Source organism: Idiotropiscis lumnitzeri, chromosome 1 (genome assembly GCF_059441095.1).
Source record: "Idiotropiscis lumnitzeri isolate Australia: NSW breed Sydney's pygmy pipehorse chromosome 1, RoL_Ilum_1.0, whole genome shotgun sequence".
NCBI classification, from domain to species: Eukaryota; Metazoa; Chordata; class Actinopteri; order Syngnathiformes; family Syngnathidae; genus Idiotropiscis; species Idiotropiscis lumnitzeri.
Window position 1 is genome coordinate 9861080 of NC_142391.1, and position 18810 is coordinate 9879889.

Consider the following 18810-nt stretch of genomic DNA (forward strand, 5'->3'; position numbering starts at 1 on the left):
GCCATCATGGTTGTGTTAGTCATCAAGCTCCTTTTCAGTTTGTGGCAAACGACAAGCCTTTATACCGTATTTTCCGGACTATAAGCCACTATTTTTCTCCTAGATTTTGAACCATGTGGCTAATACAACGGTGCGGCTTTTCTGAGAATTTTTCTTTCACTCTAACGGTTCAGAAAATATGCTAAATAAATGTTGATTTTTTTTTTCTCTTGGGTCTGTTCTGTTTTAATTAGCAAAGTTGTTGCCGTGTTAAAAGGCACTGTTTTAACAATCTGTTTATGTACCTTTATGTGCATTCACAGTACAAAATCATTCTGTACATGCAGTACACAACTAATATTTTTAACATAGCTTATAGCCTGGTGCGGCTTGTGTACTTTTTCTTCTCGGGAAGGGTTGCTGCGGCTTATATGCAGGTGCCCCTTATCATCTGGAAAATACGGTAATATGAATTCCATTGTGACAAAAATAGTATCTGCAATTTTATGAGGAATTGCAACAATGTATGTGATTCTCCCTTGGTGCATGTCTCTTTTTTTTTTCCTTTTATATATTAGAATAATATAATTGCCTATCGCAAAAAGGTTCATGAATGCCCCTTAAAAGCATTCACCAACTTTGAGTTTAATTGCTCTATACAACAACTCAACTCAACGTGAATTACAAAACGTGGCAAGGTGGGATGAAACATGAGACACTGGTCTTACTGCTGGGTGCCGGAGATTCAGACCACAGAGGCATAAGTCAAGCTTGGCGGCGGCTCCAGGCACCAGAACAAATGTCTCCGTCAAACTCAACCTTTTGCCCACATGAAACGAGGCTTTGTCCTCCAAGTAACAAACAACCAAAACCAGAGACGAGACATTCGTTCCATCCAGCGTTCGTGTGAACTGGTGTTTGTTGCGTCCACTTACACTGTTGTTATGGGAAACGCTTCCAGTGCCAGACACTGTCACCGCACTGAACATCAGCCAGCAGTACTTCCACCATCTGGAGGGTTGAGAACATACAGTTGTGCTGTTGGGCGCCGACACCCTTGTTACCCAACAGAACAAAACCGCCATCTTAGTCCAAATTCAAGAGATTTACTCGCAACATACTGTGGCAGTCGACCGTCAACTAGCAGCCTAACGGCTGATTTAAGAATGTCGGAATTTATTTGACCCGAGTGCATTGTCAAGAGTACAGAATGTATTTGTTTTAACGTGTTGGAAATATTATTCAGTAAGATCTGTTTGTAATGAGTGGAGCAGTGGTGTTTTTATCCAAAACACTCATGATTCACTTGTTTTCAGCTGGATGTGATTATCCATGCATGCTGACTTTTTTGAAAAAAGTTACAAAAAAAAGCAACCATAAGAAATAAGGGTTTTCCATTGCCAAAAGGTCCTTTTAGGTCTATCCTAAACATAAAAAGCCACAGATGTTGCTGACCGATTGCAATCATCATTCAGTGATGCTGTTAGGGGAGAGTTTGGCGCGTTTTCAACCAGCATGATTTACCCACCGTAATAAAACAGAGAAGACATTTTTTACATAATTTATGGCTTGATAGCTGCATGGATGCCCATCCGCTCTGAAATAAAAGTGTGTAAATTAAACAAGCCAACTGAGCAACGCTGCAACTGCTCATTCATAATTTCATTATACCACACGACCCAATTAGGCGTGTCTTCCTCCCTCGCATCTCTGCACCTTTGTTCTTGATTAATCTATTTTTAATGGGCTTTCAAAATAGGACCATTCCTTTTCCCCCTCTCCATATGTTAGAAAACACACGCAAGCAGACGCGCACTTAAATCGGAGGATTCCCTCTTTCCTGACGTTGGAGACCAATTAGGGTGCAAGAGCTGCCTTTGGAAGCTCCACTGCAGGAGCACAGAGGTTAAATGTAACGGTTTGTATGACAAAAAAGGTTTGCTAGCTAGAACCGCGAGAGGTGCAGATAGCAAATAAGACTTGGATGCTTTTTGAATGTTTAGCAGCAAAGTTGCATTATTTGGATATATCGTTGTGCGCTTTTACAAAGCGACATGACATTCTGTAATCAAACAGTTACAACTGCAGGGCTAGCATCTGGTGTGACGTAAGACAAAAAATTGGATAAAGACAATTTACTTCAACACAGCTACCAATGCGGACTCTCAATATTGACTTCGTAACAATTACAAAGGCGGAAAATTATTCGGCATAAAAAGGCCGACTTTACCAAGGTGAGTAAAAAGGGGCTACAATCAGTGACTAAAAATAATCACTTTGGGATTCAGTGGACTGGTGTGATTTATTACTCCTAGCCTCCCCCTTCCGCAGGTACAAGATGACACGGCTGAGACTGCGAGTGTTACCATGCAGAGTGCTTTCTTTTTCGGGCCCTTTCATGAGATTTGAAGGCCTGCATGATATTATGCGTAAAGACTCATGAGCTTGTGGCAGTACGCACACGCACACGCACAGAATTGAACGCTTTGGTCTCACACACATGCATACAGACAATCGTGCAGTTGCTATATTTGAACGTAGGAGCTTCTGCATTCCTACTTTGCATGCATGATTGTTTTAGTGGGTCAGACGACGAGGCTGCACGAATGTGTGTCAGTGCAGGAAAAGGCGAGAGTGAGAGAGAAAGAACGATGAAAGCAGAGGAGGAGAAACAACCAATGGCTGCCTCCGCAAAGCACCTCCTCACCAAGAAGCACATATCAAAGATCATTCATTTGCCAGCCTTGAGAATTTACAAGAAGATGCAACAAAGCAGAAGTGGAGAGGGATCAAGTGGCTAAGGACCATTATTACTTGAGATCAGTCCTGCTCAACCATTTTTGCACCGAGTGCCACTAAAAAACATTCCAAAGATCACCATCATGACCAACATTAAACTAAAGTAGCATAGAGGGTCTAAATGTTCATGACTAGAATATCAATAATATAATATCAGTAACATTACGGACAGAATGTTAACGCTGCCTAAATAGAATAAAGTTGTAGTAAAACGTTAAATATAAGTAAACTGTGCTGGGGCAGTGATGATTTTTGATGTCGTTTTTTTTATAGAAAGTCGACACGTTACCAACAAAATGTGAGGGATGCCGTGGTTTGCGGCGTGAACGCTGTGCCGTTATAATCCGGTTCATCAACGAAGGTGTCGTCGTGATGTTGATGACGTAACTAGATTTTGACCACTTTTATCAAGAAAAGAATAGAGTGATTGTCAAGGTTTGGTTTTTTTTGAGTGAGTGAACCCAAGTACCACTAGAGGTGATACAAAAACACTTAACATTTGCGAGACTCCCCCCCACACTCACACATACAGACAAAAAAAATTAAATAAAGCAAGCTACAGTGGTTGCTGAGTGTTTCTGAAGAGGACTAGCGGTGGGAGATTTGGTAGACAGCGATGTTGGCAAAAAAGACTTGCGATGTAAAATATTTCCTGCCGCCTGAAGAACACACATAGACAAAAAAAAAAAAAAACGAGCAGTACATATTTGCCTTGATTTGATGCTGCTTTGATTGGCTAAATTCCATTCACATCACAGTCTACGGAAACAAATAGCTCAAAAGCAGTCGGCTATCCACCGAAACTAATATTTTTGGTCGTAAATGTGAAACGTGTTCACTAGTCGGCCCGACTCTGTCCCAACGTCATCGTAACACAGGCAAGCTAGCACCACCTGACCTCGCACATGCCCTGCAGCACAAATAGCATTTTTTTTTACCACGAGCTGCATCGTGTGCACCTTTAATGAGCTAACGTTGTCACTATGTGTAAGTGTTAACACCTTGGCTCGGCGCCATAAATGACCGTATATCTGGAGGTATTAAAAATGAAGAAGTTGTTTAATCTAAAGCATTCTCCCAAGATCAAAGAGTGCATGAAGAGTGCGAGAATGAGCGTGAAGGGAAACTGAGGAGAAAAAAAAAACCCTGGGAGCAAAAGCAAATGAAGGGCTGATAAGAAAAAGTATGAAAATTTGAAGGAATCCTGGGAAAATTTGAGGCTGCGTGTCTGCACGTTGCTAAAAATAAATGGAGAGTGGTGTGAGCACTCAGACGCAGGACTACAGGAAATCAATGTCAGACGTTGAAAGATTCAGCAGTATGAGGAAGAGATACGCCAGATCAATTTGATATCCATCAGCCTGCTGCTCTCATATATAACACAGATTAATAACATCAGAGAGATTTGTCATTTGTTGATATATTTGATACCCCATCTGACATGTAAACAATCTTATTTGACTGGACAACTTGGGGCAATAAGCAGAGTGGTTGCGCTCCTGAGTTGAGTTTGATAACATTGAAACCTCTGATGTCAAATCGCTTTCCTAAGGTTGCAGAGTTCCAAATTCAGCTAACATTAACAGGAGAAATTGCAGAAGATATGAAAGTGCTCAAGTAAATGGGGGGCGGGGGGGGATCACCCTCAGGAAGAAAATGAATATACACAGGAACAATTAATGTCTGTAATAGATTGTGTTCGATATAAGGATTCCCTGTACGAGAATATTTTATTTTATTTTATTTTTGCACATTAATTCATTACAACATAAGCTATAGATGATGACATGAAAAGAAATCTGCCAAATTTATGACAATGAGTGCAGATTTTTCTCTCTGCAATAAACAAATAAAACGGTCATCAAAGGTATAACAGTCGAATGTGCTATCAGAGCGGCGTCAGGGGGAATTTCCAAATTCACACTGTGCTGACGGCGGCGAATGAGTACCGGTTGGATTAGAAAATTCCACCTCTAACTACAGAAACATTTTTCTTTTTAGTTTAAAATGCCTGACCTAAAATAAAATACCTCATCACGTTGTGGCCAACAGTAAAATCCTGTTCAATTATTGCGCCTTTTAGTGCAGTTAATTTCTTGTTGAGGCAGAAGCCGCGATAAGTCATGCTTCATTTGGCATGGGTACGACTAATACTCCTTGCATTTCTTCTACTTTTGGCAAAGTGCAAAATAATTGCGACGCATTACCTCCACCTTGACCACCGGCGGTACTGCACCAAGTATTTGCCAAACGCCACAAGAAAGCAAAGTGGGATTTTGGGTGACATGCTGAGCTGTATGTTTAAAATAGATTACAAATTCAAGCTAAGTCTAAGTAGCATCAGCCAAAGTATAAGGGACAAAAAAATATTTTATTCATTAATTATTTTTTGATGAAAAGATTATACGAATTTTATTTGGTCAAAAAAAATCCCTGTCATATGGCCCTAGTTTCCAGTTTAACATTCTATATTGGGTCATAATAGAGTAACCTCAGCACTGCTACATAAATCAAAGAAATAAAAGGAAGGGTTTTTGGGAACTGGAGTGACAATTTGGATCCAAACTGCAGAAATGTGAATACAATAGATGCTAAACTTGGCTGTTCCAAGTCCTCAGGGTGTTTTGCCGGCATAATATCCAGTCCTCCTTCTCCCTGGCGGGCTCAATTGGCTGCTGCCTTTGGTAGCGTGAGTTGGGGGATTTAATCCTAATCCATGTACACGTGCCATCATCAGACATGCTTTTTGGACCGAGGCCGAAGAAGGGTTGCAAGATGGAGTGTGACAAACTATCCCCATGTTGCAAGAGTGGGAGGTGGGAGTCTGTGCCATCGCGCCTGCGGGTGAACTGCATGGAACATTGAGATAAAGGGATGCCGGATGCACATTAATTATGAGCCGAAAAAGGTGAACGAGATGAATGAGGGGGTGTGGATTTGTTAAAATGGTGGTGCAGGGTATGATCGAGCTAAACATGAAAATCAATGATAATTCAGTGCTTTAAATGCTGTATTGTCTAATTAACGGCACTTTGTCCCCACATCGGATAGAAAACAGGTCTAATGCAAAGGTCAAGAAGGAACCCGTTCCGGTTATGATATATGATGATTACTGACTTAGGAGCAACTTGCAACACATTTAGTCGGACTAGCAACCAACGGAAGCTTGTTTGTAGCTAGCTGATGCGGCGTAAGTACCATCGAGGTTGCCTCGACTTCAAACTACCCGCGGTAGAGGATGTGAGCGACGGGTGTGCCCAACAAAGCTTTCAGGGCCATCTCAACGGTTGATTCTCAGTTTTGGTATTCAAAGTTTTCTGATGAGGCGCAAAATGCAAATTTCCTCTCACAAATTGCAACGTGAAACCGCTTAGACCAAGCCTTGTAACTCAGTCCACGAGATGAAATCACTGTCTGTGTGTCTGAGTGTATAATGAGGCTAATTTTCCCTTGGCGTAAAGTAGCGAGCTAGCTCTGACCTCCTGAGGACAAAACGTGCAGCCTGCGTGTGTTCCTGCAGTTTAGCTGACCTAGTCTCTCAACATTAGTGTGGTTGGATGCTCCACAACACATGTAGCTGCAGAGAGGGAAGCGGATGACATCGTTGCATTTTGGTCGGGTCCAACTGGCGCTATGATGTCACTCTGGCCCGGAGGCCCAACAATGACACACAGGCTTACTCAAACAGACCTGCAATACATTAAGAAGCCAGAATAACGAGTAAGAAGCGACTCTTCTTGACACTAACGTTGAAAATGTACATGTGAGAATGGAATTTGGACAATTGTAACAGACTGCTTCACATTTTCATGCATGTAGTAGATTAAACACGACATTATAACATACAAAGGTATGGAAGTATTGTAATTTATCCTAAGATAAATTTGTATTACGGCATAAAATGTCCAGAATTCCTCAGACAACATACCAATCTTGGCACCAAAACCTTTTCACCTGTCATTAAACCATTGAACCTCTAAGCCAATTATCTTGCTACAAACGAAGCACTTCCTGCCCCGACACTGTAATTTGCAAGTAAGTTCATAGGGTCATTTACTTTAAGATCAACGTAAAACTATTCTACCATTGCCGCCGCACCAGTTTTTCTGGTCAATTGACGTACTTAAGTTAGTGTACTTGAAACTGTTCTTACACTGCGCTCAACATACAAAAATATCATGTGAGCAGAAGACAAATGGATGATAACATGCAATCACATCAGTCACTTCCGTGTCCAAGTACACAGCCCACCAGCTACATTAGGCACTGCAACTCCATCCCAAAAAAAAAAAAAAAAAAGTCTTTTAAACAGTAGTGTTTTGCGAGTTGAACCTGCTCTGACGAACCAATCAGAGGACAGGAAAAAAATAATGTTGGCCCTCTGATGAAAATTTGAAAACTGATTGGTGAATGAAACAGTCACATCGCTAATAGGTTAATTTCGGCCAAATCGCCTGATTGTGAAGGTCCAGGGCAGATTAGAACGACATTTCAGCACATGGAGACTAAAATCTCATTAGCCAAAAAAATTAAGTAATTAATTGATTAATTCGAACATCCACATACATATACGTGACGTTTTTCCACTCAAGAACCTGATTGAACTTGATGAACACAATTTCGGTTGTAAATGTAGGTCGGTACTTCTTTACGGGTTGGGGTCAGCAGCGAAGGCCCGACTGGCAATCACTGGCCGCCGCTGCTGGTTAGCATTAGTAATAGCTGAATTTAAATTGAAGACTTGTACCCTTAGATTAGATTACACGCTCACAGCTTGTGTTTAACACTGTATAGTAAACACTATTGAGATTTCCATTATCCAAAAATGTCAATTGTCATACTCAACGTCATGTTGTATGGTATCACCATAGCAACACACCATCCATAACATCAATTTTATGTCGTTGGAAAGGAACACTGACATTTTGTCGTAAGTAAAACCAATTAACATTAAAGGAGTCGAGCACGGGTTCCACATGAAAAGGACCAGGATGTACGAGAGGGAGAATGAGTCATCAACGCAACAGCAGATTTAAGTCCATCTGCCACAAAAGTCCCTCAGTTTGTTGGGGATAATCCCCTTTGTGCATGTGTTGCGCCAGCACTCCGATACATCCTTGACTGCTTCTGTCGCCTGTAATATTCTCAAGCAGTCACCCACAACTGAGTCTCAACTTTTCATAAATCTTTTTCAAAATGATGTCATATTGATGCGTCATGCTGCTTAGCCTCTCCCCTTGACTCACCGGCTACCGCCACGTAAACTCCACCCAGTGGACACATCATTGCTGTCCCATACGCACTTTGTTGAGTACTGCTTAGCTGGGTTTTGACATGAATGTGACCCTGGAGAAACTTCCATTTGAATGTTTTTCTCAGCAGAGGTCAAACGAGCTAACCCCCAGCTATGACGTGACAAGCCCAGAGGAACATCATGCAGAAAGTAGATTGTTTACCATTGCAGAACTGCAGCAGCGACGAGGTGTCATACAAGCTGCTGTAGCTGGAAAAGCCGTCCTCCATTCTCAGACGCTGCTCCATTTCTTCTGTTATCCACCGCTTCTCCACCCGTCTCTCAGTCACTCTTTCTTTCTCCGGTGACTCCCTTTGCCTAGTTTATCTTCTCACTTGGCTCTCCCTCCATTCATTCTGCACGGGTCAGGCTCCCTGGGAGAGTAACCATGGCAACCCATTCACTTGCGTGAACTCCAGTTCCCTCTTCTTCTTTCTCCACCTAGTGTAACATAAGGATTTTTTTTTTTTTTTTTAAACTCCAAGAGAAGGCTCTTTCCCTGACGGGTGACTGAACTGGACTGACAGGAGTTCGAGAGGTTGTTTTTCTTCCTCCTCCTCCTCTCTGTTCTTCTCGTCTGTCCTCAGCAGCTGTTCGCTCTCGCTGATCTCCAGCAGAAAAACAGCTTTAGGAGGGTTTGAGTGGGCAGAGGCGTTTGCTTCGTGGCTGTGCGCTTATGTGTGTGTTGAGATAATGCTAGGGAGAGCCCAGCCTTTCCCACTGTCACACAGCACAGGCGAGTCAGAGCTCAGGGGGCGGAGCTTGTGCGATGGCTCGTTCTCCTCTGCTTGGTGATTCAGAACAAGGTAGAGCAGATGAGAAAAAGGGGAAAATTAAATTGGATCAGAAATGTGAGCGACTGGAAAGGATGTTGGAGAGAGGATGAGAGACTAGAAAGTAGAAAGGGGGCTTTTTCAACCGTTTTCCTGTGTTGCTCACTGACGAGGCAATCTTCAGCTTTCAGAAGGTAGTGACAAAGCCGTAACAGACACAAATGTTGAAGTGTATTTAAAGAAAGTGCGGAAAATATTAAATGTCACAAGTGGAACCGATGTTCGCAAATATTTAAAGTTGGATTCACACTGCAGTTCCAAGTGTTTTTCTGTGGAAACTATGCCCGGCTACTACTTACTGGAAAAACTCATTCAGTCTGTGAAGTGCACGTACATGCATTTTTTTTAAATGAAATAATCTGCAAGTCATTTACAAAGTAGTTTTAAACGGGAAGTCAAGTAAAAAAAAAAGTACAATAGATGCATCAATCTATGCTTCCCCACGAGTCTAAAAATTCAGATTCATACGGTGCAATACCAATTAAGCAATATCGATTTTAGGTGGCGGCCATTTGGCCACTTGGTGTGCACTGAAAATGCCACCTGAAACTGATGTTAACAATAAACATCTATCCATCCATCCATTATCTGAGCCGCTTCTCTTCACGTGGGACGCGGGTCTGCTGGAGCCAATCCCAGCTATCTTCGGGCAGGAGACAGGGCACACCCTGGACTGGTTGCCAGCCAATCGCAGGGAAAAATAACCATCGGTGCTCAAAAACACACCAAGGGGCAACTCAGGGTGTCCAATCAACCTACCATGCATGTTGTTGGAATGTGGGAGGAAACTGGAGTACCCGGAGAAAACCCACGCACGCACAGTGAGAACATGCAAACTCCACATAGAAAGGCTGGAGCCGGACTCGAACGCTGCACCTCTGCAGGTGATCAACGAGCACCTCAACATAGAGATGCTGAGGCGTTTGCTTAGTTCAGTAATCTAGAAGAGGTGAAAGCTGTGGCGTGACAAGTAGCCATGACCATGACAACACAACTGCTCACAAAGCCCTGAGTATCTGACAGTTCCTGGCAGAAAGGAACCTCACCGTGCGAAATCAGCTGCCTTTATCATGTCATTAAAAAAAAAAAAAAAGTAAGAATTTATGTCTAATGCCACGTTAATTTAATTTCATGCAATGACAGACACATCCAAATATATTCAAACATGTTGACACACAGGCTCTGTCCAGACAGGTCCAGTTGGGCATCCGGTTGACCACACTGACAAACGTATTAATGTCGACAGATTGTGTAGAGTCATGGGCGGAGAGACATAAGCGTGGCATCATCCACACCGAAAGGATTGGGATAACATGAGGACAGCACAGCAAGTCTATACTGTCACATTGCACTCAGCAGCCAAACGTTCAAGCGCTACATTTCCGGGGTCGCCGCCCGGCCTCAACGAGATTACCATTCTCTTGTCTGTCTGCGTCTTATCGGCTGTTGCAGACGTCTCAAATACTGAGGAATCCTTAAAACAAGGACAAGAGGTGGGAGGGAAGAATGAAAGGGAGAGTGAGGGATAAAAGAAAGAGAAATAAATGGGATAGAGGGGGAGGGGAGCACGGAATGGAAGGAATAGAGAAAGAGGGCTTGGGGGAGCTGGCGCAAATTAAAAAGTGAGCAGAGAGGGAGTTTATTGAGGGGAAAAGGGTTTGAACTGAGTGCTTCCTAATTCAGACTGGGGGTTTGTATGTGCACAAAAGAGGGGGCACTGCATTATTTATAATTCAAGCTTGCTTGGAAAAATAATCAAATAGATAGACAGTGTCTATGACCTATATTCCCCTTTATGCTATGGTGCGAGACGCAGCTGATGAATCACACAAAAGAGGTGTTAGGGTTAAATTCACTTAACATCTCGAAGACCTGGCTACACTTAAAGATAATTTAATATTCTTGCCAGCGTAAAAACAGCCACACAACAGAAGGATCTTACAATGGGGTTATTCAAAGACTACTTCTCTCAACTTGTCTTTTAACGTGGATTACTACAGTATACTCACTGAACGTGGACTGCGCTCTATTTGACGACCATCATTTTCTCTTATGCCAGGAACATGGTCGTGACTGACTACATCATCATTTGATTCAAAATAACAATAATAAAAATTAAAAAATTAAAAAGATATCCCCCTCATCCGCTGATCAGACAACAGTCTGATCAGTCACAAATCAATATTGTCAGGCCAAAACCTTCTAAGTCCAAATATGTACAAGTTATCGAGCAAACTAAAGTGGGGGAAATGTTAACAACTCAACAAACATGGCGGTTTTTTGGTTTCCTGGGGGGAAAATAGAGGGGAAAAAAAATAAATCAAAGTTTTGAAGATGCGAGGATTCTGCCCAACACGAGCCATCTATGAGACTTTTAGCTACGTAAGAATGTACAGAAATGAATAAATTGTACACAGTATATTTTCCATCCATAAAAAAAAATAAAATAAAAACTCAGTTATTCCAAGGTAGGGATGGAGGTGATGATTGATTTTTTTAGAAAATGAACAACATACGGTGGAACCTCAAATTACAATACAAGTTGTGATTTTCTTTTTTTTTTTTTTGGTTCACTACTTCACAGCCCAAATCAAACACATACGCAAACTGGACCATGTGGTCTTAGCTTGCAGTGGAGTTGGACATGCACTGCATGTTTCTAATAGTTTGGCAACCACACGGAGCAGTATAAGAGTTTGAAGGTTCGCCAAAGTTATAAATTATAAGGCAACCATCATTCAACTGTAGCCACAATAAAACAAAGTTAAATGAACACCTCTTTAAAAGTTTTTAAATCAGGAATTGGTGATATAACCTTTGTATTTATTTATTTATTTTTTTAACAAGTGGTCCAAAGGGTGGCTGGCCGGTTATGTTATTGTTACACAATGTCATCCAGACATGCAACAGCAGATCTAGTCGGCTGTGCAGCAGAGAGGATTATGGGGGGGAAACAACGTATCCTTTGTGCGTTGTTGTGTTAAGTTGTGGGAATTCAGGTAAGGTCTTACATTTGGGAAGCCACATGAAGCAAAGCAGGATTAAACCTTGACCGTTACAACATTTGTGCATCAACAGACAAAAGCAGCTTCTACAACCATAGTGTCATAAATTATTTCCGATAACACAATTGTCAGTGAGTAGCCAATAAACTCTTGTGATTGGATTTCGAGTCATGAATTTAAGGCACCAAATACAACCGTGCAAAGACGCCATTGGGGTCTGTTGTGCGAGGCATGTTTTGTCTAAAGGGGCTCAGATTATTATAAATCTCTTTGTGGCGCACATTTTGGATCAGGATAAGCATCTGATCTACTCCCCCACTAGCGTCACCTCCACCCCTGCTTGTCCCCCAACGCACACTAACAACACAGTGGGTGGCAGGTGGTGGGACCACGGCCGCTCAGGGCCCTCCGTCCTAAAGTCCGCCCCTACCCACTGTTTCCCCTCTGGCTATCTCTCTCTCACACACACACATAAACACATGCGCACGTACATGATTGGAAAATAAACGTGTGTGATGATATCCCACCTCTATTAACAAATAATGGAAGTGCCTCAACGACAAGTGTAAAAAAACGAATGAGGTCAAAGCCATTCATTTTTAAATTATATAGAAGACAAAATCCATTTGAGACCTTTCTGTACCAACACACTTTTTTTGTGTTATCAAAGATTGTATCTCTGCTTCTACATGACTCAGCACAAACATCACAACCCTCATCAACCTTGTATTAGGTCTACAAACAATAATAGCGCATATAAAGTGAGAAATCAATTTTCTCAAAATGATGGCGTATAATCCAAATTAATTTGATTGGGATCAAATGTTAACTGAATTACATTCGCTTTTGGCTCTGACGCATTACCCTGAATAAAACATTAGCTGCATTAGCTGAATTATACGGCCATTTTACACGAATCTCATGTTAGTAAGGAATCCCACTAGACATGCAGCTATCAAATATTTTTTAGAGTTAAGAAATCTACCAGTGATTCAATGATTAAATAGAGTTATTGGGTAAAAACTGATATTTCATTATTAAACAATAACATAAATGTTAGATGCAGGTATTATGTTGTCCATATGGCGTCGCCATCCTCACTATCTACTGTAGTATCTGTGATTTGGGATTGTTTAAGGCTGTAAAAGGTGGTCCTGACCTGGTGAGTGACATGGGTGTCAGCAAATCTGAACGCAGAGCTGGCTGGCTGTTAACTTGCCGTTAGCACCCGCAACCCGTTAGCAGTATGATGATGATGATGATGAGTACGTGCTTATAAAGAGTTTGTTTTCTTACCGTTTGTTCAATAAAGCGATTGAAAGTGCACCAGTGCAACAACTATGAACCCCACCCACAGGAAATGGGGGGACGAAATTGGCCACACAATAATCCAGTTTCTGGGTTAGTATCAGAGCTGTGACATAGCTGTAAGGCCGCTGTGTAAGACGAGACAGAAATGAGATGTTTGACACTCACTTCTTCTGCCCTGTCACTATTGCGAAGGTGTGATGGTAAGGTTCTCGTAATAGACATTTATACATTTAAAAGCAATGGAACTGATCACACTGCCCCTCAAAGCAGTCTTCTTTCCGGTTGCTGTCCTGTGTGAAAGCAACGTAATTGGAATTGGATGTGGGAATCAACCTATGAATTTTTCGCTGAAGCACTTCCAGGCGTCTCTTAAGTAGAACAAACAGTCAAACTCAAAAACACAAAATGAGAACACTCGCAAGAAGCTGCTGTAAACCACATCGCACCCAGACGCTCACGCGCAGACATTAGCGACGTGAATGCGCACACTGATATGGCAACAGTTTTATCTGAAAGACACCAAATAGAAACTTGATTATCACTATTAGAATAGTGGTAGGAGAGTACATTTTGAAACGGATAATAGTGTGAAGCAGCGAAATAAGATTTATGTATCTACAAATGCATAAATTCATATTTAGATGGCGTTTTCTCCCAGGAGGCTATTGAAGGCCACAATCAAAGTGGGATTGCTCATTTCTTTTCTCTCTAAAGAAAAAATAAAACTGCTGACGTTCTTTAAATTCCACAGATGATCAGTCAGTCTGCCAGTGGGCTGGGATTAAACAACCAAATCTAGAACGAAGGAGGTAACAAGGTCAATCCTCTGGATGATCCAGCCACCATCTGCGTGCTGTCCTGGTTATTGGGATGGTTTACACCATGAGTTAATCTGACCTGAGGCCTCGGTGATTCGCAGTGAATTTGGACAAAGCCTGTGAGACAATTGTGTGATCAGGTGCTAAAGTTTGTCCAGTAAAAAGGCTGGGTGACTCTTTTTTAGCTGCCTCCGTAATTCAGAGCATGTCCCTGCTGATGTGCACGACTGCCACTAACAACATGGTTGCATAAAGAGCGGAGCTAGTTTACAAAAGCATAATCTGCATTTCTGAATTAGGAATATTGTCAAAATATTTAGCAATTTTTTTTGGTCCCTCTAGTGACTATTTAAAAAAAAAAAAAAAAAAAAAGTGACTGCCAACTAATCCCTGCAAAGAAACATAAGTGTGATCATTTTGACAATGTTTTCTGTCTAGCAAGAATGAAGTATTACCAGAGACATGATAATCAATTATACGAAACAAAGGCAGTGATTTATGGACATTTTGGAAACTGAAAACTTGGCCAGAAGTATTTCCTTGCAAGCCGCAATTATTTTGCATAAGTCACCTTGCCTAACCTGTAGAACTAAACATGAGCTGTGAGTGATATAGTTAGAGGTCAAACAAGTCCTCGAGTAATTCGAGTCTCTCGGTGGAAAAAAAAAAATGCCCCAGGCAAGCTAATCGCAGCAACAACTGACACTGTCTTGACTCGCATTCACGACTTTCGTTGGCGCCACTTCAAACTGCTGTCACAACGTATCATGAAATCAAGTTTAATCGCTACATAAGCGCGCTAAAAAACTCAAATTAATTACGCCGACGTTGTATAAAACAGAACCTGTTGGCAGCGGCTCCAGCGTTAGCGGCCAACAGCTAGCTGCTAACACCCAAATCGCACTGAGGGACGATTGTTTGTGAGTGTCTGCGTTCACGTCAGGGTTTGTTCAAGGTTGCAACTAACACTACATATGATTGGAAGTAAAAGAGGTATCTATAAAGAACACAGATTTCTCCAGCAGAAATCTATGAGCCACAATCTGGACTCTGCTACAATTCTGGACCACATCAATGCAAAAAAAGTGTTTCATAGCAACAATACAGAGAGATTTTGATCTGTGCTGTTTTACTGTATAGACCCACACACGCAGTATATGTCAGAGAGTACAAGACCGTGCTCTCTCAAGCAGTAACAACATTAATCACATCTGACTTGGTTGCTGAAACATCCACGTTCACCCTCCCCCTATTTCCTGAAGAACCTTTTTTCTCTTCTCGGCAAAAGCTGAAACAGACGTCCTCACGTAGCACTTGCTGTATATTGCTTTTCATTCACTTCTTTTTGTGTTATAAATAGGAAGCCTTTGTTTGATTGTATGCACTCTGCCCTGTTTCTCCTCCTCTTGATCCTTTCGAAGTCAGAGCAAGTCTAACCTTAAATCAATAAAGCCTAAAATAAACAGCTGGGGAAACGATTCATCTCGTCCTCTGCAGCCTATGCTCACATTCCATCGAGTTGGTTGTCAGGAGGAACAGTTTCAGCTTTGCCAAAGATTCTTCCAAGACGGCATATGCTGAGTTACTGCCATATTTTTACAATTTGCATACCGATAACTTTCATGGGAATTTGAACTATTAAAAATGTAATACAGTGAAGTCAGAAAGATGTTGTTTATCTCTATGTTACTCCTGATAGTCAAACTTAGATTTTAATGATCTTAAAACCCCAAAGTTTCTAAATACAGGTTTGAAGAAATGGCTGATGTACAAAGACCGAGAAGAACAGAGTACTCTGTGGATTTTTTTTCTCCCTTCCGTGAGTGCCCGCAAGTCACGAAAAAAAGACAAAAGAGCGATGAAGGGTAATACGTAAATGTAAACATATAAGTAAATAAAATATTTGATCACTATAGGAATTCCCCTCCCACAGGCGTCTTTCAGGGTTTTTCAAAAAGCGTCCAGCCTGTTTTACATGTCCCCCTCCTTCAACATACCTGATTCAAATGATCAGGATTATTGGCAGGCTTTAGCAAAGCTTGATGATGAACTGATCAAGGCTGACGCAAGGCAATGCCAGGAATGAAAACAACATGGCAGCCATAAGCAATGTGATGTAGCTCGAACCAAACAGGGTCCTACATGAATCCTTTTTAGGTGGCGGCCCTGCCAGAGACTCATAACAAACAGACACTGGACAAGTAAGATCATGATTTAACATAGAAAATTAAAATAATTACTTCATATTAGCATCTTTGTACTGTTCCTATTATAAAGGCCTTGAAGAAAATTGTACTCCAGTGAAGTTACTTTTTTTGCATGTTGTGTTTTTGGAGTACAAAATCTAACTGAAGAGACATCATTTGACATTTTCTGTGTGTTACATCGTTCAAGCCATTGCTTCTGGAAAATTTTAACCTGACGTGGAAAATGTGCAGAGTGTAAAAAATCAATGATGTTTGATCACTCTGAGCTCAAAAAATGCAATATGTTGAATATTAAGCATTTAAAAAACAAGAATGTGTGCATTTCATGATACTTATTTGTTTATTGTATTTACAATGAACTTCGGGTGGCTCAAAACAGTTAATATCGAACCTTGCAAAAGAAAGAGTGGTGCAAAGAGTTCCAAGATCGTCCAGACTTGGTTTTCTACAGCTTTCGCCTGACATCTGAGAGAGCCGCGGGTTCTTAAATTTAGAAAACATTTATTCTTCTCACTTCACAGGGACTACAAACGTTGAATCCACTTGCCCCAAATCTCCACGCATATGACTCCATGTGCGACAAACTAAAGCAATATTTTTGAACAACCTCTCACATGTCATCTCTTTATGCCGACCTTCCGTACGTCCTTACCTTTCCAACACCGGTCGACATCGATTCGTGAAGACTCATTGCTTCAAGTTGTACTGCACATTATGAACCCTTCCTCGCGCAGCACAATCACACACAAGCTGGACTCACACTGCCACCTGCAGGAATACTAGCGAACAGCTACTGAAACTCCATATATAAAATGGGTAACGTGACCTGATGTATAATGCATTTATGATCGTAGAAAAGCCTTTTTCATATGTATCAGTTTACCACTTTTTAGATGGACTTTTCAAGCACTTCCAAGCTCAGTTTTCAATTATGGGCAGCATATTACAGCTATAATAAATGTATACATACAAACCCAAATGCACAGGCAGATTGGGGGAAATATATATTATACAAATGTATGAATACAAATAGGCCTCCACTTAAATAAATGCCTTACCGCTGGGGTAAACAGAATGATATAAGCAAGCTGAGGAAATATGATGGATGAATAGATAGATGGTCAGATAGGTAGGTAGGTAGGTTGGTAGGTAGGTTTTGCACGTTTTGCATTTCTTTTGTACTGTTGGGAAAAGAGATGCATGGACTAATCGAGAAAAGTGGCAACAGATGGAAACATGAACAAAGCCTGAGTGAGTGGCTGAGAGAAACTAAGCAAGAGGGAAAGTTTCTATTCCCAAATGAATGTTGCTGTTAATCTGTGAGCCAGGGCACAAAGTCCTCCTTTTCAACTTGGCTGCGCTTTGCGGGGATTTAGCCTTTTTTACTCATGGTCAGCTGAAACACACACAAGCAATCACTTGCAAGAGCAAGTCATCTTTTCACACATCTCTCCTAATCAGATAGCATAAGAACTGCCAAGTCACATGAATAAGTATTCCTCACGGTTTAGTGAGAGTGACAGCGTGTAATGAACATTTGTAGATATGTGGAAAGTACATCTCCATGAGGGAAATGCCTCCAAGTGTCCATATAAGGGCCCAAACCAAACCAGCTGAATACTTGCTGGGTGTAATGTCACAGTGGGGAGCTGTGCCGAAAACAGAATGGGCCCAAGAGTTGCCCCTCCTTTCTCCCCTTCAAACACACACTCACAATAGCTGAAAATGCACACTTGCAAAAGCCTAAACAGACACGCACTTCATTTTTCAATCACACACTTCCATAAACACCTTCACTGACTTACCCATTGGAAGCCCCTCACAGTCAGACATGGCTGCAGATAGCACCACAAGTGACTGTTGTGGCCTTTAACTTTTAATATCGCCTGCCAACTATTACTCTGAGTCCCTCTCTCTGTTATAACTTTCTAACTATACTTCAGTCCCCCTCGCTCTCTCCTTCCTTTCTCTCTTGACTCCCAGCACAGCACCAGCAGTGGCCAAAGCACACGTCAATCAAATATCCCATTATACGCTATTGGGCAGTAAATGTGTACCCAACAGCCCCCTCCCTTGGGATACTGTTTCCCTTAGATATGAAAGGCCTTTAAAGATTTCCCTTACACCATTCAAGAAAAACGAAAGATTCAAATTTCCTCACTTAATCCTTATTTAAATGTTAGGACAGTTCATATGTTTTTATTTTCCTTTCAATATGCTGCATATTTTGGCCAAACCCTGGCCTTACTGTACGCCGCAAAGCCCAAGTTTTAATAACTGGAATGTCCTGTGGGGGACGCTAGAAGCCAGTAAACAAGCAGCTCCACTCTACTTGGTTGTCTCCAGTTCTCTCCAATGGCCTACATACCAGCAAAATACTTAAGCCAAATAGCATTTGAACAAATAATCTCAACAGTGTGTTTTGTTTCTAATCAATAAACCAGAGTTCAACATAAGCGCCATTCATATACCTTGACTGCATGCCTCATATATAAAAACACTTTTAAGAGAATTCTAACTTTTAACTTCTAGAAAGCAAAAAAACTAGAAAAAAAAAAGACACCA

General features: G+C 41.5%; 1 protein-coding gene across 4 annotated transcripts in view; it reads right to left on the bottom strand.

Annotated features, from left to right (window-relative positions):
- The window catches only part of eml1 (EMAP like 1), a 42826-nt gene extending 24666 nt beyond the window's left edge, over positions 1 to 18160 (bottom strand). Inside the window, exon 1 of one of the 4 annotated variants that reach the window (XM_088315703.1) lies at positions 18051 to 18160. In XM_088315703.1, coding sequence (XP_088171829.1) covers positions 18051 to 18078 — 28 coding nt within the window. In that variant the 5' untranslated portion in view covers positions 18079 to 18160. Of the gene's footprint in view, positions 1 to 8234; positions 8785 to 18050 lie in introns of those variants that run through there. The other 3 variants (XM_088315711.1, XM_088315684.1, XM_088315694.1) reach the window with 3 other exon arrangements.
- Between the last annotated feature and the right edge of the window lie 650 nt (positions 18161 to 18810).